This window comes from Clarias gariepinus, chromosome 10 (genome assembly GCF_024256425.1).
Source record: "Clarias gariepinus isolate MV-2021 ecotype Netherlands chromosome 10, CGAR_prim_01v2, whole genome shotgun sequence".
Classification (NCBI taxonomy): Eukaryota; Metazoa; Chordata; class Actinopteri; order Siluriformes; family Clariidae; genus Clarias; species Clarias gariepinus.
Genome location: NC_071109.1, coordinates 4,266,710 through 4,285,420, shown reverse-complemented (window position 1 = coordinate 4,285,420; position 18,711 = coordinate 4,266,710). Strand labels below are relative to the sequence as shown.

Sequence of the window (18,711 nt, the reverse complement as noted above, 5' to 3'; positions counted from 1 at the left end):
GCGGCAGCAGCAGCCGCTGCAAGTTGAGAAGTCTAAGGGCCTGTCCACACAAAGACGCGTTTCGCTGTATACGTATAAATTTTTTATCGTATTGGCGTTTCGTCCACATGGATCCGGCGTTTTAGGAGACTGAAACCGCTATTTTTTGAAACCGGGTCCCAAAGTGGATAAATCTGAAAACGACACCCTTGCGTCTTTGTGTGTACAGCCAATCCGTATATTTTGTGAAACGATGATGTCATCACATCACGTGTCGGCTGCGTCACACGTAACAGCAACAACAATAATGGCGGACTACATGATTGTGTTCGTGTTGCTACAAAGCCTACTAGCTCTATTACAGCAAAATCTATTGCTTCTATGCAACTGTATGAGCAACAAGCGATAATGGACAACACCATTTTAGTTCGTATACAGCACGCAAGGTTATGCGTATGCTCAAAGTCTTCTTCTCCGTGTATAGTGTATCTCTATAGCAGAATTACAGCGCCCCATACTGGTCTGGCATATATACTACACCGTTTTCAGTGGTTTCGTGTGTATGCAGATATTTCTTGAGACGACGCCGTGTTCACGAAAAAAAATGATCGGATAGGGAACGAACCAGCTTCGTGTGGACGGAGTCTAAGAGTGGTACGGTACAGACACATCAAAGTCTCCAAAAGTTTTCAGTAACACCAGAAAAAAATCATTGGATTTGTCGCTAACGTTTTTTTTTTTCTTTATGTTTCGCTAGAAGGGTCTGAATACTCACTAAATATAGCGACAAGTCGCTAAGTTGGGACAACTATGAAAGTCTGTGTGTGTGGGTGGAGTTATAGGAGATCTCCTGTGACTTGCCTATTCGAATAGATTGAAGCAACCTGATTGGCCAGCTGGGTCCCATGTTAACACTAGAAGTCCCAGAGAGCAGCCATTTGGCTTTTCTACCTATAAAACCCGCAGGACAGCCAATGGGCTGGAAGGCTTTTAGCTAATATTCCTAATCACCTGTCAACAGATGCTTTTGTTATGTAAACAAGGTGGGACCATGCTGAGCCACTTCAAGGAAACTTGTGTTTCACTTTGCCATCTTAGGGAGAAATCAACACACATGGGTTGTTTTCTTTTGCTGCTGAGATATATTAATAAAAACATTAAAAAATAAAATAAAAAACAAACCAACCACTTGTACACATATTTACAAATAATAATAAAAAGTGAGTGAGTACATTTTCAGCAATCACTCACAATCTTGGCACTGCCATGGTATCTCTAGTCTGCATTTACCACATGTGTATCTGTAGCAGTAAACACATTGCACAGTGGCATGATTGTTCTTGCATTTGTGTTTGACCTGACACATGGCTCTTTTTCCAGGGCTAGGTGTGGAGGGTTGTGTCCGAAGCAACTGTTCTTTGCCTTCTGCACAGCCATATGAGAGTTAGCCAACTCTCTTGCAAGCTCCACCAGGAAGTCCACCCGTCTTTGCATGCTTGATACAGCACATGTGCATTAATTGCTGCCATGTCAATCATGTTATAGAACACGGCAACTGGCCAGCGCCGTGTTCCTGTGCGGACAGTGTACCCCCGCACCATCTGGTCCATCACATCCACGCCACACTTTGTGGTGTTGTAAAGGGTGACAGTGTTTGGCTTCCTTTTGGTGGTATTATCAGTCTGAACCACGCTGTGCATGCTGATAAGAATATAGACGGTCTTCTACTGTTTGTGTGCATACGCCGTCAGCGTGGCAGCAGTGGTTGAAAACACCTAATAAATAAGATAAATTGTTATTTTCATAGCACTTTTACACACAATGACACACTTGGAGGTGTTGATTCTAAAAATTAGAAACACATAAACATAGAACCACAAAAGACCTACGACATACCTGAGTGGTAAATTCATTGTAATCTGTGTGTCTAGCAGATTGAGGAATTTCCCGGCGAATCATGTTGACTGTGCCGAGGATGGTGATTTTCCGTCTAAGCAGTTTTTGCGCAAGTGACAGCGATGTGAAGAAATTGTTCGTGGTAACATTTCTGCGCTTGTCTAGGAATGGTTTCATCAGCCTCATCACTACATTTTCGGACAGTCTCTCCCTACTGGGACGACTGTGATCCTTGCCAAGATATGGGAGGACATTGCAAATGTACTTGGATTTTAGGTCGCAAGCCACCCAAAACTTAATCCCAAACTTGCAAGGTTTAGTTGCAATATACTGCAAGAAACAGCAGCGAGCCTTTGACGGGAAAAGCTGTTCATCAACAGTGATATGTAGACCAGGGTTGTAGGACGTTCCTGGCCTTAGTCGTTGGCTCTCCATCTGCGGCGTACGCTTCTATTGGGGTGAATGGGAGACGGGTCCCTACCTGTTCTTCACGCCACACTGTGCCAAACTGTAAAAATGTGGAGTAGATATTTCTGTCACTCCCCTCTGCTTTTTTAGTATTTTCCACTTACTTGTTTGAAATGAAATAGGAAATAAGATGAAGTTAAACTTAACCTCAAGACTGATCAGATCCTTGTTTTAAAGCAATTTAGAACAACACACACCAACACTACATTAGAGCGAGCGGAGCGAAGCGGGGGTCTTCTTTTTTTTTTTTTTCACACCCCCGTTCTCTGTCCGCGGTCCAGGGCCGGGGGCTGAGAGTTGGAGCTGGCCGTTCGGTCGGGGTCTGGGCTGGTGGTCCTTTCCGCTGCTGCGGGGACCGGGGGGGTATTTCTGTCCCCGCAGCAGAGGGAAGTGGGTCCAGCTCCAGGGTCAGGCACTGATCACCCATCCGGGGGTGGCGGTGCCTGGTTCCAGGAGGATAGAGTATATATGGGGAGTGTGAGTGTGTGTACTGTGTCTATTTTTGTGTGTCTACATGTGTGAGTGTGTGAATATTTGTTTGTGTGTATGAGGGTGGGAATGTATGTTTGTGTATATGTGTGCCTGGCTGTCTACATTCAGGTGTCAGGTCAGGTCCTAGACTCCACCTCACTCAACATCCCAGGACCCCCCTGCTCTGCCACCACACCCAGCTGTGGGGTGCCCCCGGCCGCTGGTGGGTTGGTGGTTTCTCGCACTGGGGCGGGGCGCTCGGGTGAGCGCTGGCTCACTCGCGGCGGTCGCTGGGCGGGATCTGGCTCTCCTGGCTTGGCTGGGCACCGGCTGGGGGGTGGAGGGGCCCTGGGATCTCTGGACCCAGGGACCGGACTGCCTCGGAGTGGACGCCACGGCCCCCTAGGGCGTCTGCACTGGGGCTGCTGGATGGCCCCCCTCTGGGCTCTCCGCTGCCCCTTTCGGGGTGGGGGGGCTGTCCCTGCGGTGGTTCTCCTGGGACTCCTGTGCTCTGGGGGGCCTCTGGATGTCTGGGGCCCGGGTCTCCGCCGTGTCTGCTCCATGCCTTGCGGGGCGGGACTGTGGTTCCCCACACACACTATTAAACATTTACATGGAGGAACCTTATGAACACAAGCGCGCTCACACACACAGGTGTGCACACAAACGTTCACACTGGTGTACAAACAGGTGCTCACACACACACACTGTCTTTGCTGTTGCTTCAGAACAAAATGTTTATTTCAAAATATTTTATTATGTGCACTGTTCAACAGGTTTTAGGATTTATGATTTACTGCGAATCATACAGATGTTGGTTGTGGCTGCAATTTTTCTGCTGTTGTGTCCTTTGTTGTTTTCTCTTTTTTTTTTTCTTCAGCAGGTATTCTGACTATATTCTCTCATACCCTCCCCCACCCCCCCTTTCCCCTCTTTTTCCTTAAATGTTTGTTCATTTTTCTATTTATTTATTTATTTAATTATTTATTTATTTTTCTCTCTCTTCTCTTTTTTTTTGGTCCCCCGGTCTTGTCTGTCATAATATGGGAAACAAACAAACAAACAAAAAAAAAAAACTGTTAATTAAAAAAAAAAAAAAAAAAAAATGGCTGTGAATGATGATAGCACAACTACATATACACTCTGTTATGTGTTATCTGTGTTACTGACAGGCCAGAAAAAAAAAAAAAAAAAAAGACTGATCAGACAGCTCTGAGTCCGAATCCGGCTGAGGTTCTATGTCTTCTCCATCCGAGTCACAAGGGTTTCTTCACTCAGGATCATTTCCAAGGCCTGCCGAGTGGTGAGTCTTCTTTGCACTTTCTTTCCTTGGTTCGTCACCACAGAATTCTTGAGCAAAATCTCGCAAAACTTTTCTGGAAAAAAAAATTCCTAGCTTAACTTTTTTTTCAATCCATAGCATGTTAGGCTATTTTTTTTTTGCCTCCCATTTTTTTTTTTTTGCCTCCCATTTTTTTTTTGCCCTTGCATTTTTTTTACCTTGCTTGTTTTTTTGTTTTTTTTTTGCCTCAAATTTTTTTTCCCCCTGTCATTTTTTTTTTCCAAGGTGGATTTTTTTTTCCTTTAAAGTTTATTTTTTTCCCCCATCCATGTCTTTTTAGGGGCTCCGTATAAGACTGATTGAGGATTATATAGAGTAATAAAGAGAGTTTTTACTCTCATAACTTTATTTTATTATTCTGGATAATCAAAGGTCCTGGTTTGACCTAAATGCCCCTTGTATACAGTATTGGTTTTCTTCGATGTTTTGTTTATTCATACAAATAGTTATAGTTGTTTTTTCATAATTACTTAAATTTTGCTAAAGGCAGTAGAGTGCAAAACACTCTGAGTCTATTTTGATGTAGCCATACTGTTTAGCTCTGTTACCTTTAATTTTAGAGATGTAGTATACTGTACATAAATAGAATGGTTAATGGTTTTCTGTGTTTGTTGGTTTGATCTTAAAAGTGATTGCTTCAATAGGCAATAGAAAGGTTTCTTCCTATTTCATCTCAGGGTTTTTTTCCCTTGCCACTGTCGCCGTCATCCTTGCCTTGCTCATCAGGGACAGTCTTATCATATTGATTCATACACATTCACATTTCATACAAACTTAAATAATTCTTTTAAATTAATTGTTAAAAGCGCTATACAAAAAAAAAAATTGAATTGAATTGAATTGCCTAAAGTTTACTAAATAATGTATCTGTACTGGCTCATGTACTGTAGGTCACCATAGTTGATACTGGATGTGCTTTTCAGAGCTTATACTTAACATCAACAACAAATGTTTAAACATGTAGCAGCTACATTTGAGACTTAATTCCAATCACGTTTATTTTAAAAATGCACCAATAATAATAATAATAATAATAATAATAATAAAAAATCTTTTGGTAACTCATAGAAATGTTCAGGATACAATTTAGCATTTTATAAATGATAATGTCTATTATTATTATTATTATTATTATTATTATTATTATTATTATTGTTGTTGTTGTTGTTGTTTTTGCTGTTAACATTTTGATTCAATTGTTTATGAATTTATTTATTGTGTCTTCAGCAAAAGTCATGTAGAGCATTCAACACATCACCACAAAGTGCAACACTGTAGTCATATCAGAGAGTAGAGTTTTACAGGTTTACTGTAAGTTATGGTTAATAACAGTTGAAAACAGCTGAAAACAACGAGAAAATAAATGAAAACAAAAACAATATATTTTGCTTGTTTACAATATATTTATATAAAAAAATCAATTATTTTAATAACCTTCACATTAAAAAATGGTAGTTTAACAATATATTAGTAGCACTCACAAAATATTTTCACTGTGTGTTATAGATTATTTTCCTTCACAGCAGAGTAGACACAATCATCTAATGATCCAATTTTTCTTTGGTTCGCTGTGACTTTCCTCTTGGAGAAATGCAAAGCTGAATAATTCAGTGTCTCGGCTTCAGATTTCTTAAAAATGCACCAAAATAAAATTGTAAAATAATGTCCACTATAATAAACACTATATACAATAAAATTATCTGAATGTATCAACATTTTAAATTTATAATTAGTAATTAGTCTGGAAAAAAACCCCACTAAAATAAAGCATATATTTCAATATTATTTATTCATTCATTTATTTATTTATTTGCACACATACCTGCTTTGTTCTTGATGAATGTACCATAGAAGAATTTACTATTAATACAGAAACATACACAATGCTGTTTTGTCAGAAACAAAAGGAATTAACTAGAAAAAATATCTATCTAATAATAAAAAACTTACATTTATCATGTTTTCTTGTCCTCAGTATTAAATAAATCAGACACAATATCAGAAGTGCGCACAAGCCCAAAGCCGTCCCCAAACCGAGCACTGTCGAATGTAGAATCGAGTCATTTTTGATACTGTTATTTTGTATTTTACATCTTTATATTAATCCTTTTTTTTCTAGACAAATTAGGATATTTAATTAATATTATATGATATCTTACCTGTTATCTCATGTGTGTTCATGTTGGTTCTGTTCCTATGTGCTGATGGTTCACACACCACTGAATTATCATACAAGGGTGGATTAGATGTTTTTGATTTAATAGTAACATGTTTACCTGTAAACATTAATCACAATACATCAAAAGTATGTTACTCAGTGAAAAATAAGATATAATTTCAGTAATTGATTTTTGTTTTCCAGGTTGAACACACTAATGTAATAAGGAAACACATCACTACAAAGAAAAGTAGCTTAATCAGTTTACACTTTAAATCCCACCTTTGATTTTTAAGTAAGTTCCATCTGCGAACACGATGTCAGGGGATGTCTGTGCACAGTAATACATGGCTTCATCAGACTCACTGACATTTGAAATTATCATATTAAAGCAGTTTGAATGTTTTTCTGTCTGGAAGCGAGGATTTTGAAATTGAATAAAAAACGTATCTCCACCATTTGTAAAAAGTTTGACTATTATCTCAGGCTGTTTTCCATCTGGTTGTTTAAACCAAGCTATCATCCCAAATACTTTTTCAGAAACACAACACTGCAGAGTAGCCGAGTGTCCAGTATTCACACTGATCTCTTTATCAGGCTGAGAAACTGGTGACTCTGTGAGGGATTGTGCAGTAACCCGTCTACCAAGTTGGAGTTTATCTAGAGAAACAGCATTAACATAGCATTATCTAGAAAATGCATTAATTTAAAAATTTAATATATATAAAAATATATATTGAACACCACATTAAAGGAATAATATTGGAATTTCCTCTACAGCGTACACAGAGTAGAATATGATTTAACTAGCTTAGACTACTGTAAAATTGCTCATATTACTTACACATGATGCTAAAGATTAAAATGAAAATCCCAAATCCAGTCATTGTTCATGTCTTAGAAATTCTACTGTGTTTGTATTTCAGTTATCAACAGAATATAGAATGCATGACACATGGTATGAAGTTATACTTATACTCTAGGGGTCTGTACTGAACACGCCCCAGATTATGACGTGATTGGTTGTAATAAAAAAAAGACATGCAGAAAGGAAAATGTGGTTTACTTTTACAGTTATGTGTGCCTACACTAACACCTTATTGTTGTTTATTGTAATTGATCTCTTGTACATGTGAATAAAGCAAGTGCACACTGCTGTACCCTTTAGTCATCATACAAAAATGTTGGAGTATCAGTGTCGTGTAATAATAATAATAATAATAATGAAAATAATAATAATAATAATAAGAAGAAGAAGAAGAAGAAGAAGTAAAGGTGTCAACATGAGATTTCTGAAAATTAATAAATAAAGAGTCATATATACACATTTATATATATATATATATATATATAAATGTGTTGCATAATTAAATGTTTTTTTCTTCTTTGGATTTGTTGTGTGTTTTGAGTGTGTGTTGTATGAGAGTGCAGTGTTGCCAACTTCTCAGTAAGGAAAGTAGTCATTAGCTGTCCTAAAAGTCGCTAGAAGTCTCTATATGACATCATCGCGTAATTTACATAATGTTATGACAAAAAGTGAGTACTGTAGGTAAAAACACGCTAATTACGTTTTAAACTTTACAAATTGACTTTTTTTCTGTCAAATATCCTGCTTATATTTATGTTATAGTTATAAATTACTTTAAACAACACAGTTTATTTTTTTTAACACTCAATGAATAAGAATACTAGTTTGTTATTTCTACTCTTTTACAAGGTGAGTTTATGTCCTTTTTGTGGTTTCAGACTTTACGAGGTGGTGAAGTTCTCACCCTATCATCAGAAGATTGCTAGCTCGCTTCCTGGGTGATGCTGTAACCTCCCGCAGCCAGGGGCCTAGAGAGAGCCGAGCGAGGTCTCTCAGCGGGGTGGGATAGGAGGGCCTTAGCACACTCACATCAATAATGCAACCACGGGGGGGGCGCAATCCAGTGTCTTCTTGTGCCAGTCCCAAGTCTGGATAAATGCAGAGGGTTGTGTCAGGAAGGGCATCCGACGTAAAACATTTGCCAAATCAATGATGCGAATCAAGAATATAATTCCCATACCGGATCGGTCGTGGCCCGGGTTAACAACGACCGCCACTGGTGCTGTTGACCTACAGGGTGCTGGTGGAAATTGGGCTACTGTTGGTCGAAGAAGGAGAGGAGGAAGGCGTGTTCGTAAGCAGAGAGAGAAGAGGAAAGGCAAGAGTTTAGGAGTGATGGTAGGGACTTTGAATGTTGGGACCATGACAGGGAAGGGAAGAGAGTTAGTTGATATGATGCAGAGAAGGAAGGTGGATATACTGTGTGTACAGGAGACCAGGTGGAAAGGTAGCAAGGCTAGAAGCTTAGGATCAGGGTTCAAATTGTTTTACCATGGTGTGGATAGGAAAAGAAATGGAGTAGGAGTTATTCTGAAAGAGGAGTTTGTAAGGAATGTTCTAGAGGTGAAGAGAGTATCAGATAGGGTGATGAGTCTGAAGCTGGAAATTGAAGGGATAATGTTCAATGTTGTTAGTGGTTATGCCCCACAGGTAGGATGTGAGTTAAAAGAGAAGGAGAAATTCTGGAGTGAGTTAGATGAAGTGATGCAGAGCATGCCCAGAGGGGAGAGAGTGGTGATTGGTGCAGACTTCAATGGACATGTTGGGAAAGGGAACAGAGGTGATGAAAATGTGATGGGCAGGTTTGGTCTTCAGGACAGGAATGTAGAAGGACAGATGGTGGTGGACTTCGCAAAGAGGATGGAAATGGCAGTGGTAAATACTTTCTTCCAGAAGAGGCAGGAACATAGGGTGACATATAAGAGTGGAGGCAGAAGCACTCAGGTCGACTACATCTTGTGTCGACGTTGTAACCTGAAAAAGATCAGTGACTGCAAAGTGTTGGTAGGGGAGAGTGTAGCCAGACAACACAGAATGGTCGTGTGTAAAATAACCCTGGTGGTGAGGAAGGCGAAGAGGACAAAGGCAGAGCAGAGGACAAAGTGGTGGAAACTGAGAAAGGAAGAATGTTGTGAAGTCTTTAGGGAGGAGTTGAGACAGGCTATGGGTGGTCAGGAGGTGCTTTTAGTTGACTGGACAACTACAGCCAATGTGATCAGGGAGACAGGTAGGAGGGTACTTGGTGTATCATCAGGTAAGGGGAAAGTGGACAAGGAGACTTGGTGGTGAAATGAGGAAGTCCAGGAGTGTATACAGGGAAAGAGGCTAGCTAAGAAGAAGTGGGACACTGAGAGGACTGAAGAGAGTAGACGGGAGTACAGGAAGATGCAGAGTAAGGTGAAGGTAGAGGTGGCAAAGGCCAAACAAAGAGCATATGAGGACTTGTATGCTAGGCTAGACAGTAAGGACGGAGAGGGGGATCTGTACAGGTTGGCAAGGCAGAGAGATAGAGATGGGAAGGATGTGCAGCAGGTTAGAGTGATTAAAGATAGAGATGGAAATGTACTGACAGATGCCAGGAGGGTGATGGGAAGATGGAAGGAGTACTTTAAGGAGTTGATGAATGAGGAAAACGAAAGAGAACAAAGAGTAGAAGAGGTGACTGTTGTGGAACAGGAAGTAGCAAATATTGGTAGAAGTGAGGTGAGAAGGGCGTTGAAGAGGATGAAGAGTGGAAAGGCTGTTGGTCCTGATGACATACCTGTGGAGGTATGGAAGTGCTTGGGAGAGGTGGCAGTAGAGTTTTTGACAAGTTTGTTTAACAAGATCTTGGAAAGTGAGAGGAATCCAGAGGAATGGAGGAGAAGTGTATTGGTGCCAATTTTTAAGAACAAGGGAGATGTACAAAGCTGTGGCAATTATAGAGGTATAAAGCTAATGAGCCAGACAATGAAGCTGTGGGAAAGAGTAGTGGAAGCTAGGTTAAGGGCAGAGGTGAGCATTTGTGAGCAGCAATATGGTTTTATGCCTAGAAAGAGTACATCAGATGCAGTATTTGCTTTGAGGATGCTGGCGGAGAAGTACAGAGAAGGTAACAGGGAGTTGCATTGTGTCTTTTTAGATTTAGAGAAAGCGTATGACAGGGTGCCAAGAGAGGAGCTGTGGTATTGTATGAGGAAGTCGGGAGTGGCAGAGAAGTATGTTAGAGTGGTGCAGGACATGTATGAGAGCTGTAAGACAGTGGTAAGATGTGCTGTAGGTGTGACAGAAGAGTTTAAGGTGGAGGTGGGTCTGCATCAAGGATCGGCTCTAAGCCCCTTTTTGTTTGCTCTGGTGATGGACAGGATGACAGATGAGGTAAGACAGGAGTCCCCATGGACTATGATGTTTGCAGATGACATTGTGCTCTGTAGCGAGAGCAGGGAACAGGTGGAGGAAAATTTGGAGAGGTGGAGGTATGCTCTGGAAAGCAGAGGAATGAAGGTTAGCCGCAGCAAGACGGAATACATGTGTGTAAATGAGAGGGACCCAGGAGGATCGGTGAGGCTACAGGGAGCAGAGGTAAAGAAGGTGCAGGATTTTAAGTACTTGGGGTCAACGGTCCAGAGCAACGGAGAGTGTGGAAAGGAGGTGAAGAGGCGGGTACAGGCAGGTTGGAATGGGTGAAGAAAAGTGTCAGGTGTGTTGTGCGATAAAAGAGTATCAGCGAGAATGAAAGGAAAGGTGTACAGGACAGTGGTGAGACCAGCGATGCTCTACGGCTTAGAGACAGTGGCGCTGAAGAAAAGACAGGAGGCAGAGTTGGAGGTAGCAGAGCTGAAGATGTTGAGGTTCTCTTTGGGAGTAACAAGGATGGATAGGATTAAGAATGAGTTTATCAGAGGGACAACCCATGTTAGATGTTTTGGAGATAAAGTCAGAGAGGCCAGATTGAGGTGGTTTGGGCATGTTCAGAGGAGAGATTGTGAATATATCGGTAGAAGGATGCTGAGGTTGGAACTGCCAGGCAGGAGGTCTAGAGGAAGACCAAAGAGGAGATTTATGGATGCAGTGAGAGAGGACATGAAGTTAGTTGGTGTGAGAGAAGAGGATGCAGAGGATAGGGTTAGATGGAGGCAGATGATTCGCTGTGGCGACCCCTGAAAGGGAACAGCCGAAAGACAAAGAAGAAGCACACTCACATCAATCATGACTCTACAGCCAGTCACTGCGGAAGGATCGGATAATGCTGTCCTCCGAGTGTGTTACACAGGTTGAACACACTAATGTAATACTGTTAATGTGTGTACAAAACATTTTACTACAAATAACAGTTGCTTTATCAGTTTACACTTTAAATCCTACCTCTGCAAACACAATGTTAGGGTATGTCTGTGCACAGTAATACATGGCTTCATCAGACTAACTGAATTTTGAAATAATTATATTAAAGCAGTTTGAATGTTTTTCTGTCTGCAAGCGAGGATTTTAAAAATCAATATCAATCGTATCTCCCACAAACTTAAAGAGTTTGACTATTATCTCAGGCTGTTTTTCATTTGATTGCTTAAACAAAGCTATCATCCCAACTACTTTTTCAGAAACGCAACACCGCAGAGTCGGAGAGTCTCCGATATCCACACTGATCTCTTTATTAGGCTGATAAATCAGTGACTCTGTGAGGGATACAAAAAATACAAATGCATTAATTAAGTAATGAATTACATTAAGAAATTAATATATGCAAAGTATTAAACACCACATTAAAGGAATATTATTGGAATCCCCACTATATACAACTTATACAAAGTAGAAAAGCAAAATAGCCCTAGTAATAAATAAAACTAGATGTGAATAAAATTGAGTGTATTACTAACATTTGATGCTAAAGATCGAAGGGAAAGCCAGAAATGGGTCGATTTTTATTTCTAAGGAATTCTAATATGTTTGTATTTCACATGCACAGAATATAAATGCATGATTCATGGTATAAAGTTATTCTTATACTCTAGGGGGATTGTACTAACCACGCCCCAGAATATGACGTGATTGGTTGTAATTAAAAAAGACATGATAAGCAAGCATATGGTATTCTGATCTGCCTACATCAACACCAGACATTTCCATATTTGTGCTTTTGTGTTGTACAGAGATATTGCAACAAGACCATTAGGGCAGAAAGGAAAATGTGGTTTACTTTTACAGTTATGTGCCTACAATTATACCTTATTGTTGTTTATTGTAATTGATCTCTTTAAACACCATGTTAATGTGACTTATATAAAAACACTGTACAAAAACACCTATTCTACAGTGTTTTTATGTTAGTCTGTACTCTAACAGCCGGAGATAAATTTCTTGTGTTGGTCAACAAAGCTGAAACAGACTTTTTGCAGGGGGTGTTCCTGAATCAATTTAAAGAAACAACACTAAATAAATAAATAAATACTACTACTACTACTAATAGTAATAATATTAATACAAATAATAATAAAAAAAAATATTATTAATAATAATAATAATAATAATAATAATAATAACTTTAAAGTACACAAACTTGTGTGACACGGAAATGTGATTTCGTCCAGTGAAAATTTGTAAGGCTGCAGAACTTAATGTGTCAACATAAGAGTTTTAAAAATGAATGAGTAAATGAGTTAAATAACTTTTTTATTTGTCACATACATAGGGTTACACAGTATGATATGCACTGAAATACTTATACGACTGCCCATGACCTAAAAAAAAGTTTCTTTTCAAGTATATATTTCACTAGCGAGTACAATTAATTAAAAATATATATTAGAGAAATAAAATATGACATAAGAGAAAATTATACTACTGTAGAAAACTTTTAGCTGCAATCGTACACTATGTACAAGGTTGCTAAAAATAGAACTGAAATACTGTAAAAGTATTTGAGGTGTTAAATGTAAATAATACAGGATAAATTACAGTAGAGTGCAGTTAATTCTCATTTGTGTGAAAAATGAGCAATGTCCAAACACAAGCAAAACAATGTGCAAAGTCCTAGAGGTTTGCAACATGTAAGCGATTGTTAGGTTTAAATGAAGAAAAATTGTGTCCGAGCTAAGTTTTATGCTAAGAGAAGAAGAGTTATTGCTTGTTGTGTCCGCTGCACCTTGATACACCAACCGGTCCGTGCACGATTGACCCGGAGAGACAAACAAACACACACACATGCAGGCATAATGTCTAAAGCTCTCTGTTTATTCTTAGAAAATAGAGCACATTCAAACAGTGCTACATCCCAAACATCAAAAGTACCAGTCATTAACATTTTAGTCATAGAGAGCCCCGGAGACAGACAGGCGAGAGGAAATACCATTTGCATTCTCCTGATTCAACAAAAGGGTTGTATTTGGCTGTATATTCATCTAGGTACAGGATATAGAAGGTGTTACCACAGAAGGCATGAGGAAGCACAGCGTGGGGTCTGTTCTCAAGGCACAGGAATCTTCTTATTAGATTACAATGTCTTACAATATTATAAAACCTTACAGCGATGTGCAGGTGTGCATAAATGGGCTTCAGTGCTGGGGGTGAAGGAGACTGAAACAGGAGTCTGCCCATTTGTACTGCCTTTCGTCTGCCAGTTAGGAAGTTGGAGATGCACTGACTCGGAGGTGTCCCAGGCGCTCCGGCTTGGTGGTGAGTGTTGAAGGAATATTTATTAAATGCTGAACTGTAGTCAACAAACAGCAATATAACATAATTCCTTCCTAGTGTCCAGGTGAGAGATTTGTAAAGAGGGCAAGAGATGGCATCATCTGTTGATTGGTTTGGACGGTAAGCAGACTGTAATGGGTAAAGTATGTCAGGTTGTAAAGTGATGACAAAGTCTCTGACCAGCCATTAAAAGCACTTCATCATGACTGAGGTCATGCAATAGTCATGCAACAGGGCAATAGTCATTAAGGAAAGCAGGATGGGGTCATTGTTATCTGCAGCCTGAAAGTGAGCGTAGAAGTACAATCTGGTGATTATGTTAATAAAATTTTGGCTGTTAAAGTCCCCTGCAACACCGTTTAAATGTGCAGTGTGCATGGGCTCTTAGCCTGTTCCTGATGCTGGCCCTGGGGCTGCCACTTCAGATCACAATCTTTGTTTTCCATCAAAATCTCACTCAGCCAGCTTAAGACTGATTGAAGTGTACTGAGAAAACTTTCAACCTTGATGATGTCCAAACACTAGTGAAACACTGGGATAAGTACATAAGTGTATATAAGTGTAAGAGAATTATATAGAGTAATAAAGAGAGTTTTTACTCTCATAACTTTATTTTATTATTCTGGATAATCAAAGGTCCTGGTTTGACCTAAATGCCCCTTGTATACAGTATTGGTTATCTTCGATATTTTGTTTATTCATACAAATAATTATAGTTGTTTTTTTCATAACTACTTAAATTTTGCTAAAGGCAGTAGAGTGCAAAACACTCAGAGTCTATTTAGATGTAGCCATACTGTTTAGCTCTGTTACCTTAAATTTTAGAGATGTAGTATACTGTACATAAATAGAATGGTTAATGGTTTTCTGTGTTTGTTGGTTTGATCTTAAAAGTGATTCCTTCAATAGGCAATAGAAAGGTTTCTTCCTATTTCATCTCAGGAGTTTTTTCCTTGCCACTGTCGCCGTCATCCTTGCCTTGCTCATCAGGGACAGTCTTATCATATTGATTCATACACATTCACATTTCATACAAACTTAAATAATTCTTTTTAATTAATTGTTAAAAGCGCTATACAAATAAAATTGAATTGAATTTAATTTAATTGCCTAAAGTCTACTAAATAATGTATCTGTACTGGCTCATTTACTGTAGGTCACCATAGTTGATACTGGATGTGCTTTTCAGAGCTTATACTTAACATCAACAACAAATGTTTAAACATGTAGCAGCTACAATTAACATGTTTGTTTTGAAAATGCACCAATAATAATAATAAAAAAAAATCTTTTGTTAACTCATAGAAATGTTCAGGATACAATTTAGCATTTTATAAATGATAATGTCTATTATTATTATTATTATTATTATTATTATTATTATTGTTGTTTTTGCTGTTAACAATTTGATTAAATTGTTTATGAATTTATTTATTGTGTCTTCAGCAAAAGTCATGTAGAGCATTCATCACATCACCACAAAGTGCAACATTGTAGTCATATCAGAGAGTAGAGTTTTACAGGTTTACTGTAAGTTATGGTTAATAACAGTTAAAAACAGCTGAAAACAACGAGAAAATAAATGAAAACAAAAACAATATATTTTGCTTGTTTACAATACAGTTATATAAAAACATTAATTATTTTAATAACCTTGACATTATAAATGGTAGTTTAACAATATATTAGTAGCACTCACAAAATATTTTCACTGTGTGTTATAGATTATTTTCATTCACAGCAGAGTAGACACAATCATCTAATGACCCAATTTTTCTTTTGTCCGCTGTGACTTTCCTCTTGGAGAAATGCAAAACTGAATAATTCAGTGTCTCGGCTTCAGATTCCTTAAAAATGCACCAAAATAAAAATAATGTCCACTATAATAAACACTATATACAATAAAATTATCTGAATGTATCAACATTTCAAATTTATAATTGGTAATTAGTCTGGAAAAAAAAACCCACTACAATAAAGCATATATTTCAATATTATTTATTCATTCATTTATTTATTTATTTATTTATTTATTTGCACACATACCTGCTTTGTTCTTGATGAATGTACCATAGAAGAATTTACTATTAATACAGAAACATACACAGTGCCGTTTTATCAGAAATAAAAGGAATTAACAAAAAAAATATCTATCTAATAATAAAAAAAAACTTACATTTATCATGTTTTCTTGTCCTCAGTATTAAATAAATCAGACACAATATCAGAAGTGCGCACAAGCCCAAAGCCGTCCCCAAACTGAGCACTGTCGAATGTAGAATCTAGTCATTTTTGATACTGTTATTTTGTATTTTACAACTTTATATTAATGCTTATTTTCCAGACAAATTAGGATAATTAATTAATATAATATAATATCTTACCTGTTATCTCATGTGTGTTCATGTTGGTGCTGTTCCTATGTGCTGATGGTTCACACACCACTGAATTATCATACAAGGGTGGATTTGATGTTTCTGATATAATAGTAACATGTTTACCTGTAAACATTCATCACAATACATTAAAAGTATGTTACTTAATTAAAAAAAAAAAAAAAAAAAAAAAATTTATATATATATATATATATATATATTTTTTTTTTTTTTTTTTTTTTTCAGTAATTGATTTTTGTTTTCCAGGTAGAACACACCAATGTAATAAGGAAACATATCACTACTAATTAAAGCTTAATCAGTTTACACTTTAAATCCTACCTTTGTTTTTTAAATAAGTTCCATCTGCAAACACGATGTCAGGAAATGCCAGTGCACAGTAATACATGGCTTCATCAGACTCACTGACATTGGTTATTATAACATTAAAGCAGTTTGAATATTTTTTTGTCTGGAAGCGAGGATTTTGAAATTCAATATCAAACACATCTCCAGCAAATTTAAAGAGTTTGACTATCATCTCAGGCTGTTTTCTATTTGGTTGTTTAAACCAAGCTATCATCCCAACCAATTTTTCAGAAACGCAACATTGTAGAGTAGCCGAGTCTCCAGTATTCACACTGATCTCTTTATCGGGCTGTGAAACTTGTGACTCTGTGAGGGATTGTGCAGTAACCCGTCTACCAAGTTGGAGTTTATCTAGAGAAACAGCATTAACATAGCATTATTTGAAAATGCATTAATAAAAAAATTAAATATATAAAAAAAAAATTAAACACCACATTAAAGGAATAACATTAGTTTCCTCCACAGCATACACAGAGTAAAATATGATTATTCTTCATTTAATACATTAGCTAGGAATAAAATTGCTCATATTACTTACACATGATGCTAAAGATTAAAATAAAAATCCCGAATCCAGTCATCGTTCATGTCTTAAAAATTTTACTGTGTTTGTATTTCAGTTATCATCAGAATATAAAAGCATGTTTTATGGTATGAAGTTATACTTATACTCTGGGGGTTTGTACTGAACACGCCCCAGATTATGACGTGATTGGTTGTAATTAAAAAAGACATGATAAGCAAGCATATGGTATTCTGATCTGCCTACATCAACACCAGACATTTCCACATTTGTGGTTTTGTGTTGTACAGATCATGACATCACTGCTATGCCAGAAAGGAAAATGTGGTTTACTTTTACAGTTATGTGTGCCTACACTTACACCTTATTGTTGTTTGTTGTAATTGGTCTCTTGTACAGTACATGTGAATGAAGCATGTTTACACTTGCTTTGCTACACCCTTAAGTCATCATACAAAAATGTTGGAGTATCAGTGTCATGTAATAATAATAATAATATTATTATTATTATTATTATTATTATTATTATTATTATTATTATTAACAACAACAACAACAACAACAATAATAGTGATAATAATAATAATATTATTGAAAAGAAGAACAAGAACAAGTCAAGGTGTCATGAGATTTCTGAAAATTAATAAATACTTGTTATGACCAAGAGTTATAGATAGATAGATAGATAGATATATAAATGTGTTGCATAATTGAATGTTTTTTTTCTTCTTTGGATTTGTTGTGTGTTTTGAGTGTGTGTTGTATGAGAGTGCAGTGTAGCCAACTCCTTAGTAAGGAAAGTAGTCATTAGCTGTCCTAAAAGTCGCTATATGATGCATAATGTTATGACAAAAAGATGTTAAATATGTTCTAAACTATACAAATTAACTTTTTATTTTGTCTAATATCCTGCTTATATATGTTATAGTTATAAATAACTTAAAAAAATAAACGTTGTGTTGCTTAAACACTTAATGAATAAGAATACTGGTTTGTTATTTCTACCCTTTTACAAGGTAAGTTTATGTCCTTTCCGTGGTATCATAGTTCATGAAGTGGTAAAGTTGTAACGCTTGGATTCAATTAAACCACTAGTTACTATGCTACGGGGTCGAGAATCAAAATACGGGTTTTTAATCAACACTTCCGGTATTGCGCAATCGAGGCAGGACAAGTAAAGACCCGACACAATAACTAGGTGTAAACCAAACCAAAGTGTATTAAACAAAACAAACCAACAAACAAACAAACAAACAAACAAACAAGGTGCACCAAAACCAGTATATACAAATATAAACAATGTGTGTAATGTATGCGAGTGTGTGAGTGCGTGTATGATTGTCCAGAGTCAATGTTATTGCAGTGTGTGAAATGATGCACGGGAGAGATTGGCTCGGCCTCACCGGGATAGATGACAAATCCGGGAGCTCGAGTAACGGAACGAGAGGTGATTGGTTAGTGTCCACGAGGAATAATCCAACCAGGGAAAAGTCCTCATTTTGAACCATCCAAAAAAACAGCACGCTGTGATAAATCTCTCCGTGTCGGGTCGCTTGCCGGTTCCGGCTTTATACCGGCACACGTGACCCGACG

At 37.6% G+C, this 18,711-nt stretch overlaps 2 protein-coding genes across 2 annotated transcripts in view; one reads left to right on the top strand and one right to left on the bottom strand.

Annotated features, from left to right (window-relative positions):
- LOC128531700 (uncharacterized) overlaps positions 1 to 18,711 on the top strand; it is a 72,181-nt gene that overhangs the window by 25,147 nt on the left and 28,323 nt on the right. The window lies entirely within an intron of this gene.
- On the bottom strand, positions 15,834 to 17,215 carry LOC128531704 (uncharacterized). Its single transcript, XM_053505793.1, has 5 exons — positions 17,134 to 17,215; positions 16,569 to 16,946; positions 16,236 to 16,352; positions 16,028 to 16,117; positions 15,834 to 15,935 (listed from the first exon to the last, which is right to left on the bottom strand). Exons 1-5 carry the CDS (start codon positions 17,174 to 17,176, stop codon positions 15,874 to 15,876), a joined length of 690 nt encoding a protein of 229 aa, XP_053361768.1. The 5' UTR covers positions 17,177 to 17,215; the 3' UTR covers positions 15,834 to 15,873.

Bases quoted from the DNA above. Each gene is read 5' to 3' on its own strand.
- LOC128531704 (XM_053505793.1), bottom strand. From the start codon at position 17,176: ATGACTGGATTCGGGATTTTTATTTTAATCTTTAGCATCATGT. The intron at 16,118-16,235 runs GTAAGATATTAT...TACATTCGACAG, and splicing joins GAACACACATGAGATAACAG to TGCTCAGTTTGGGGACGGCT. The intron at 15,936-16,027 runs GTAAGTTTTTTT...CTGTATTAATAG, and splicing joins GACAAGAAAACATGATAAAT to TAAATTCTTCTATGGTACAT.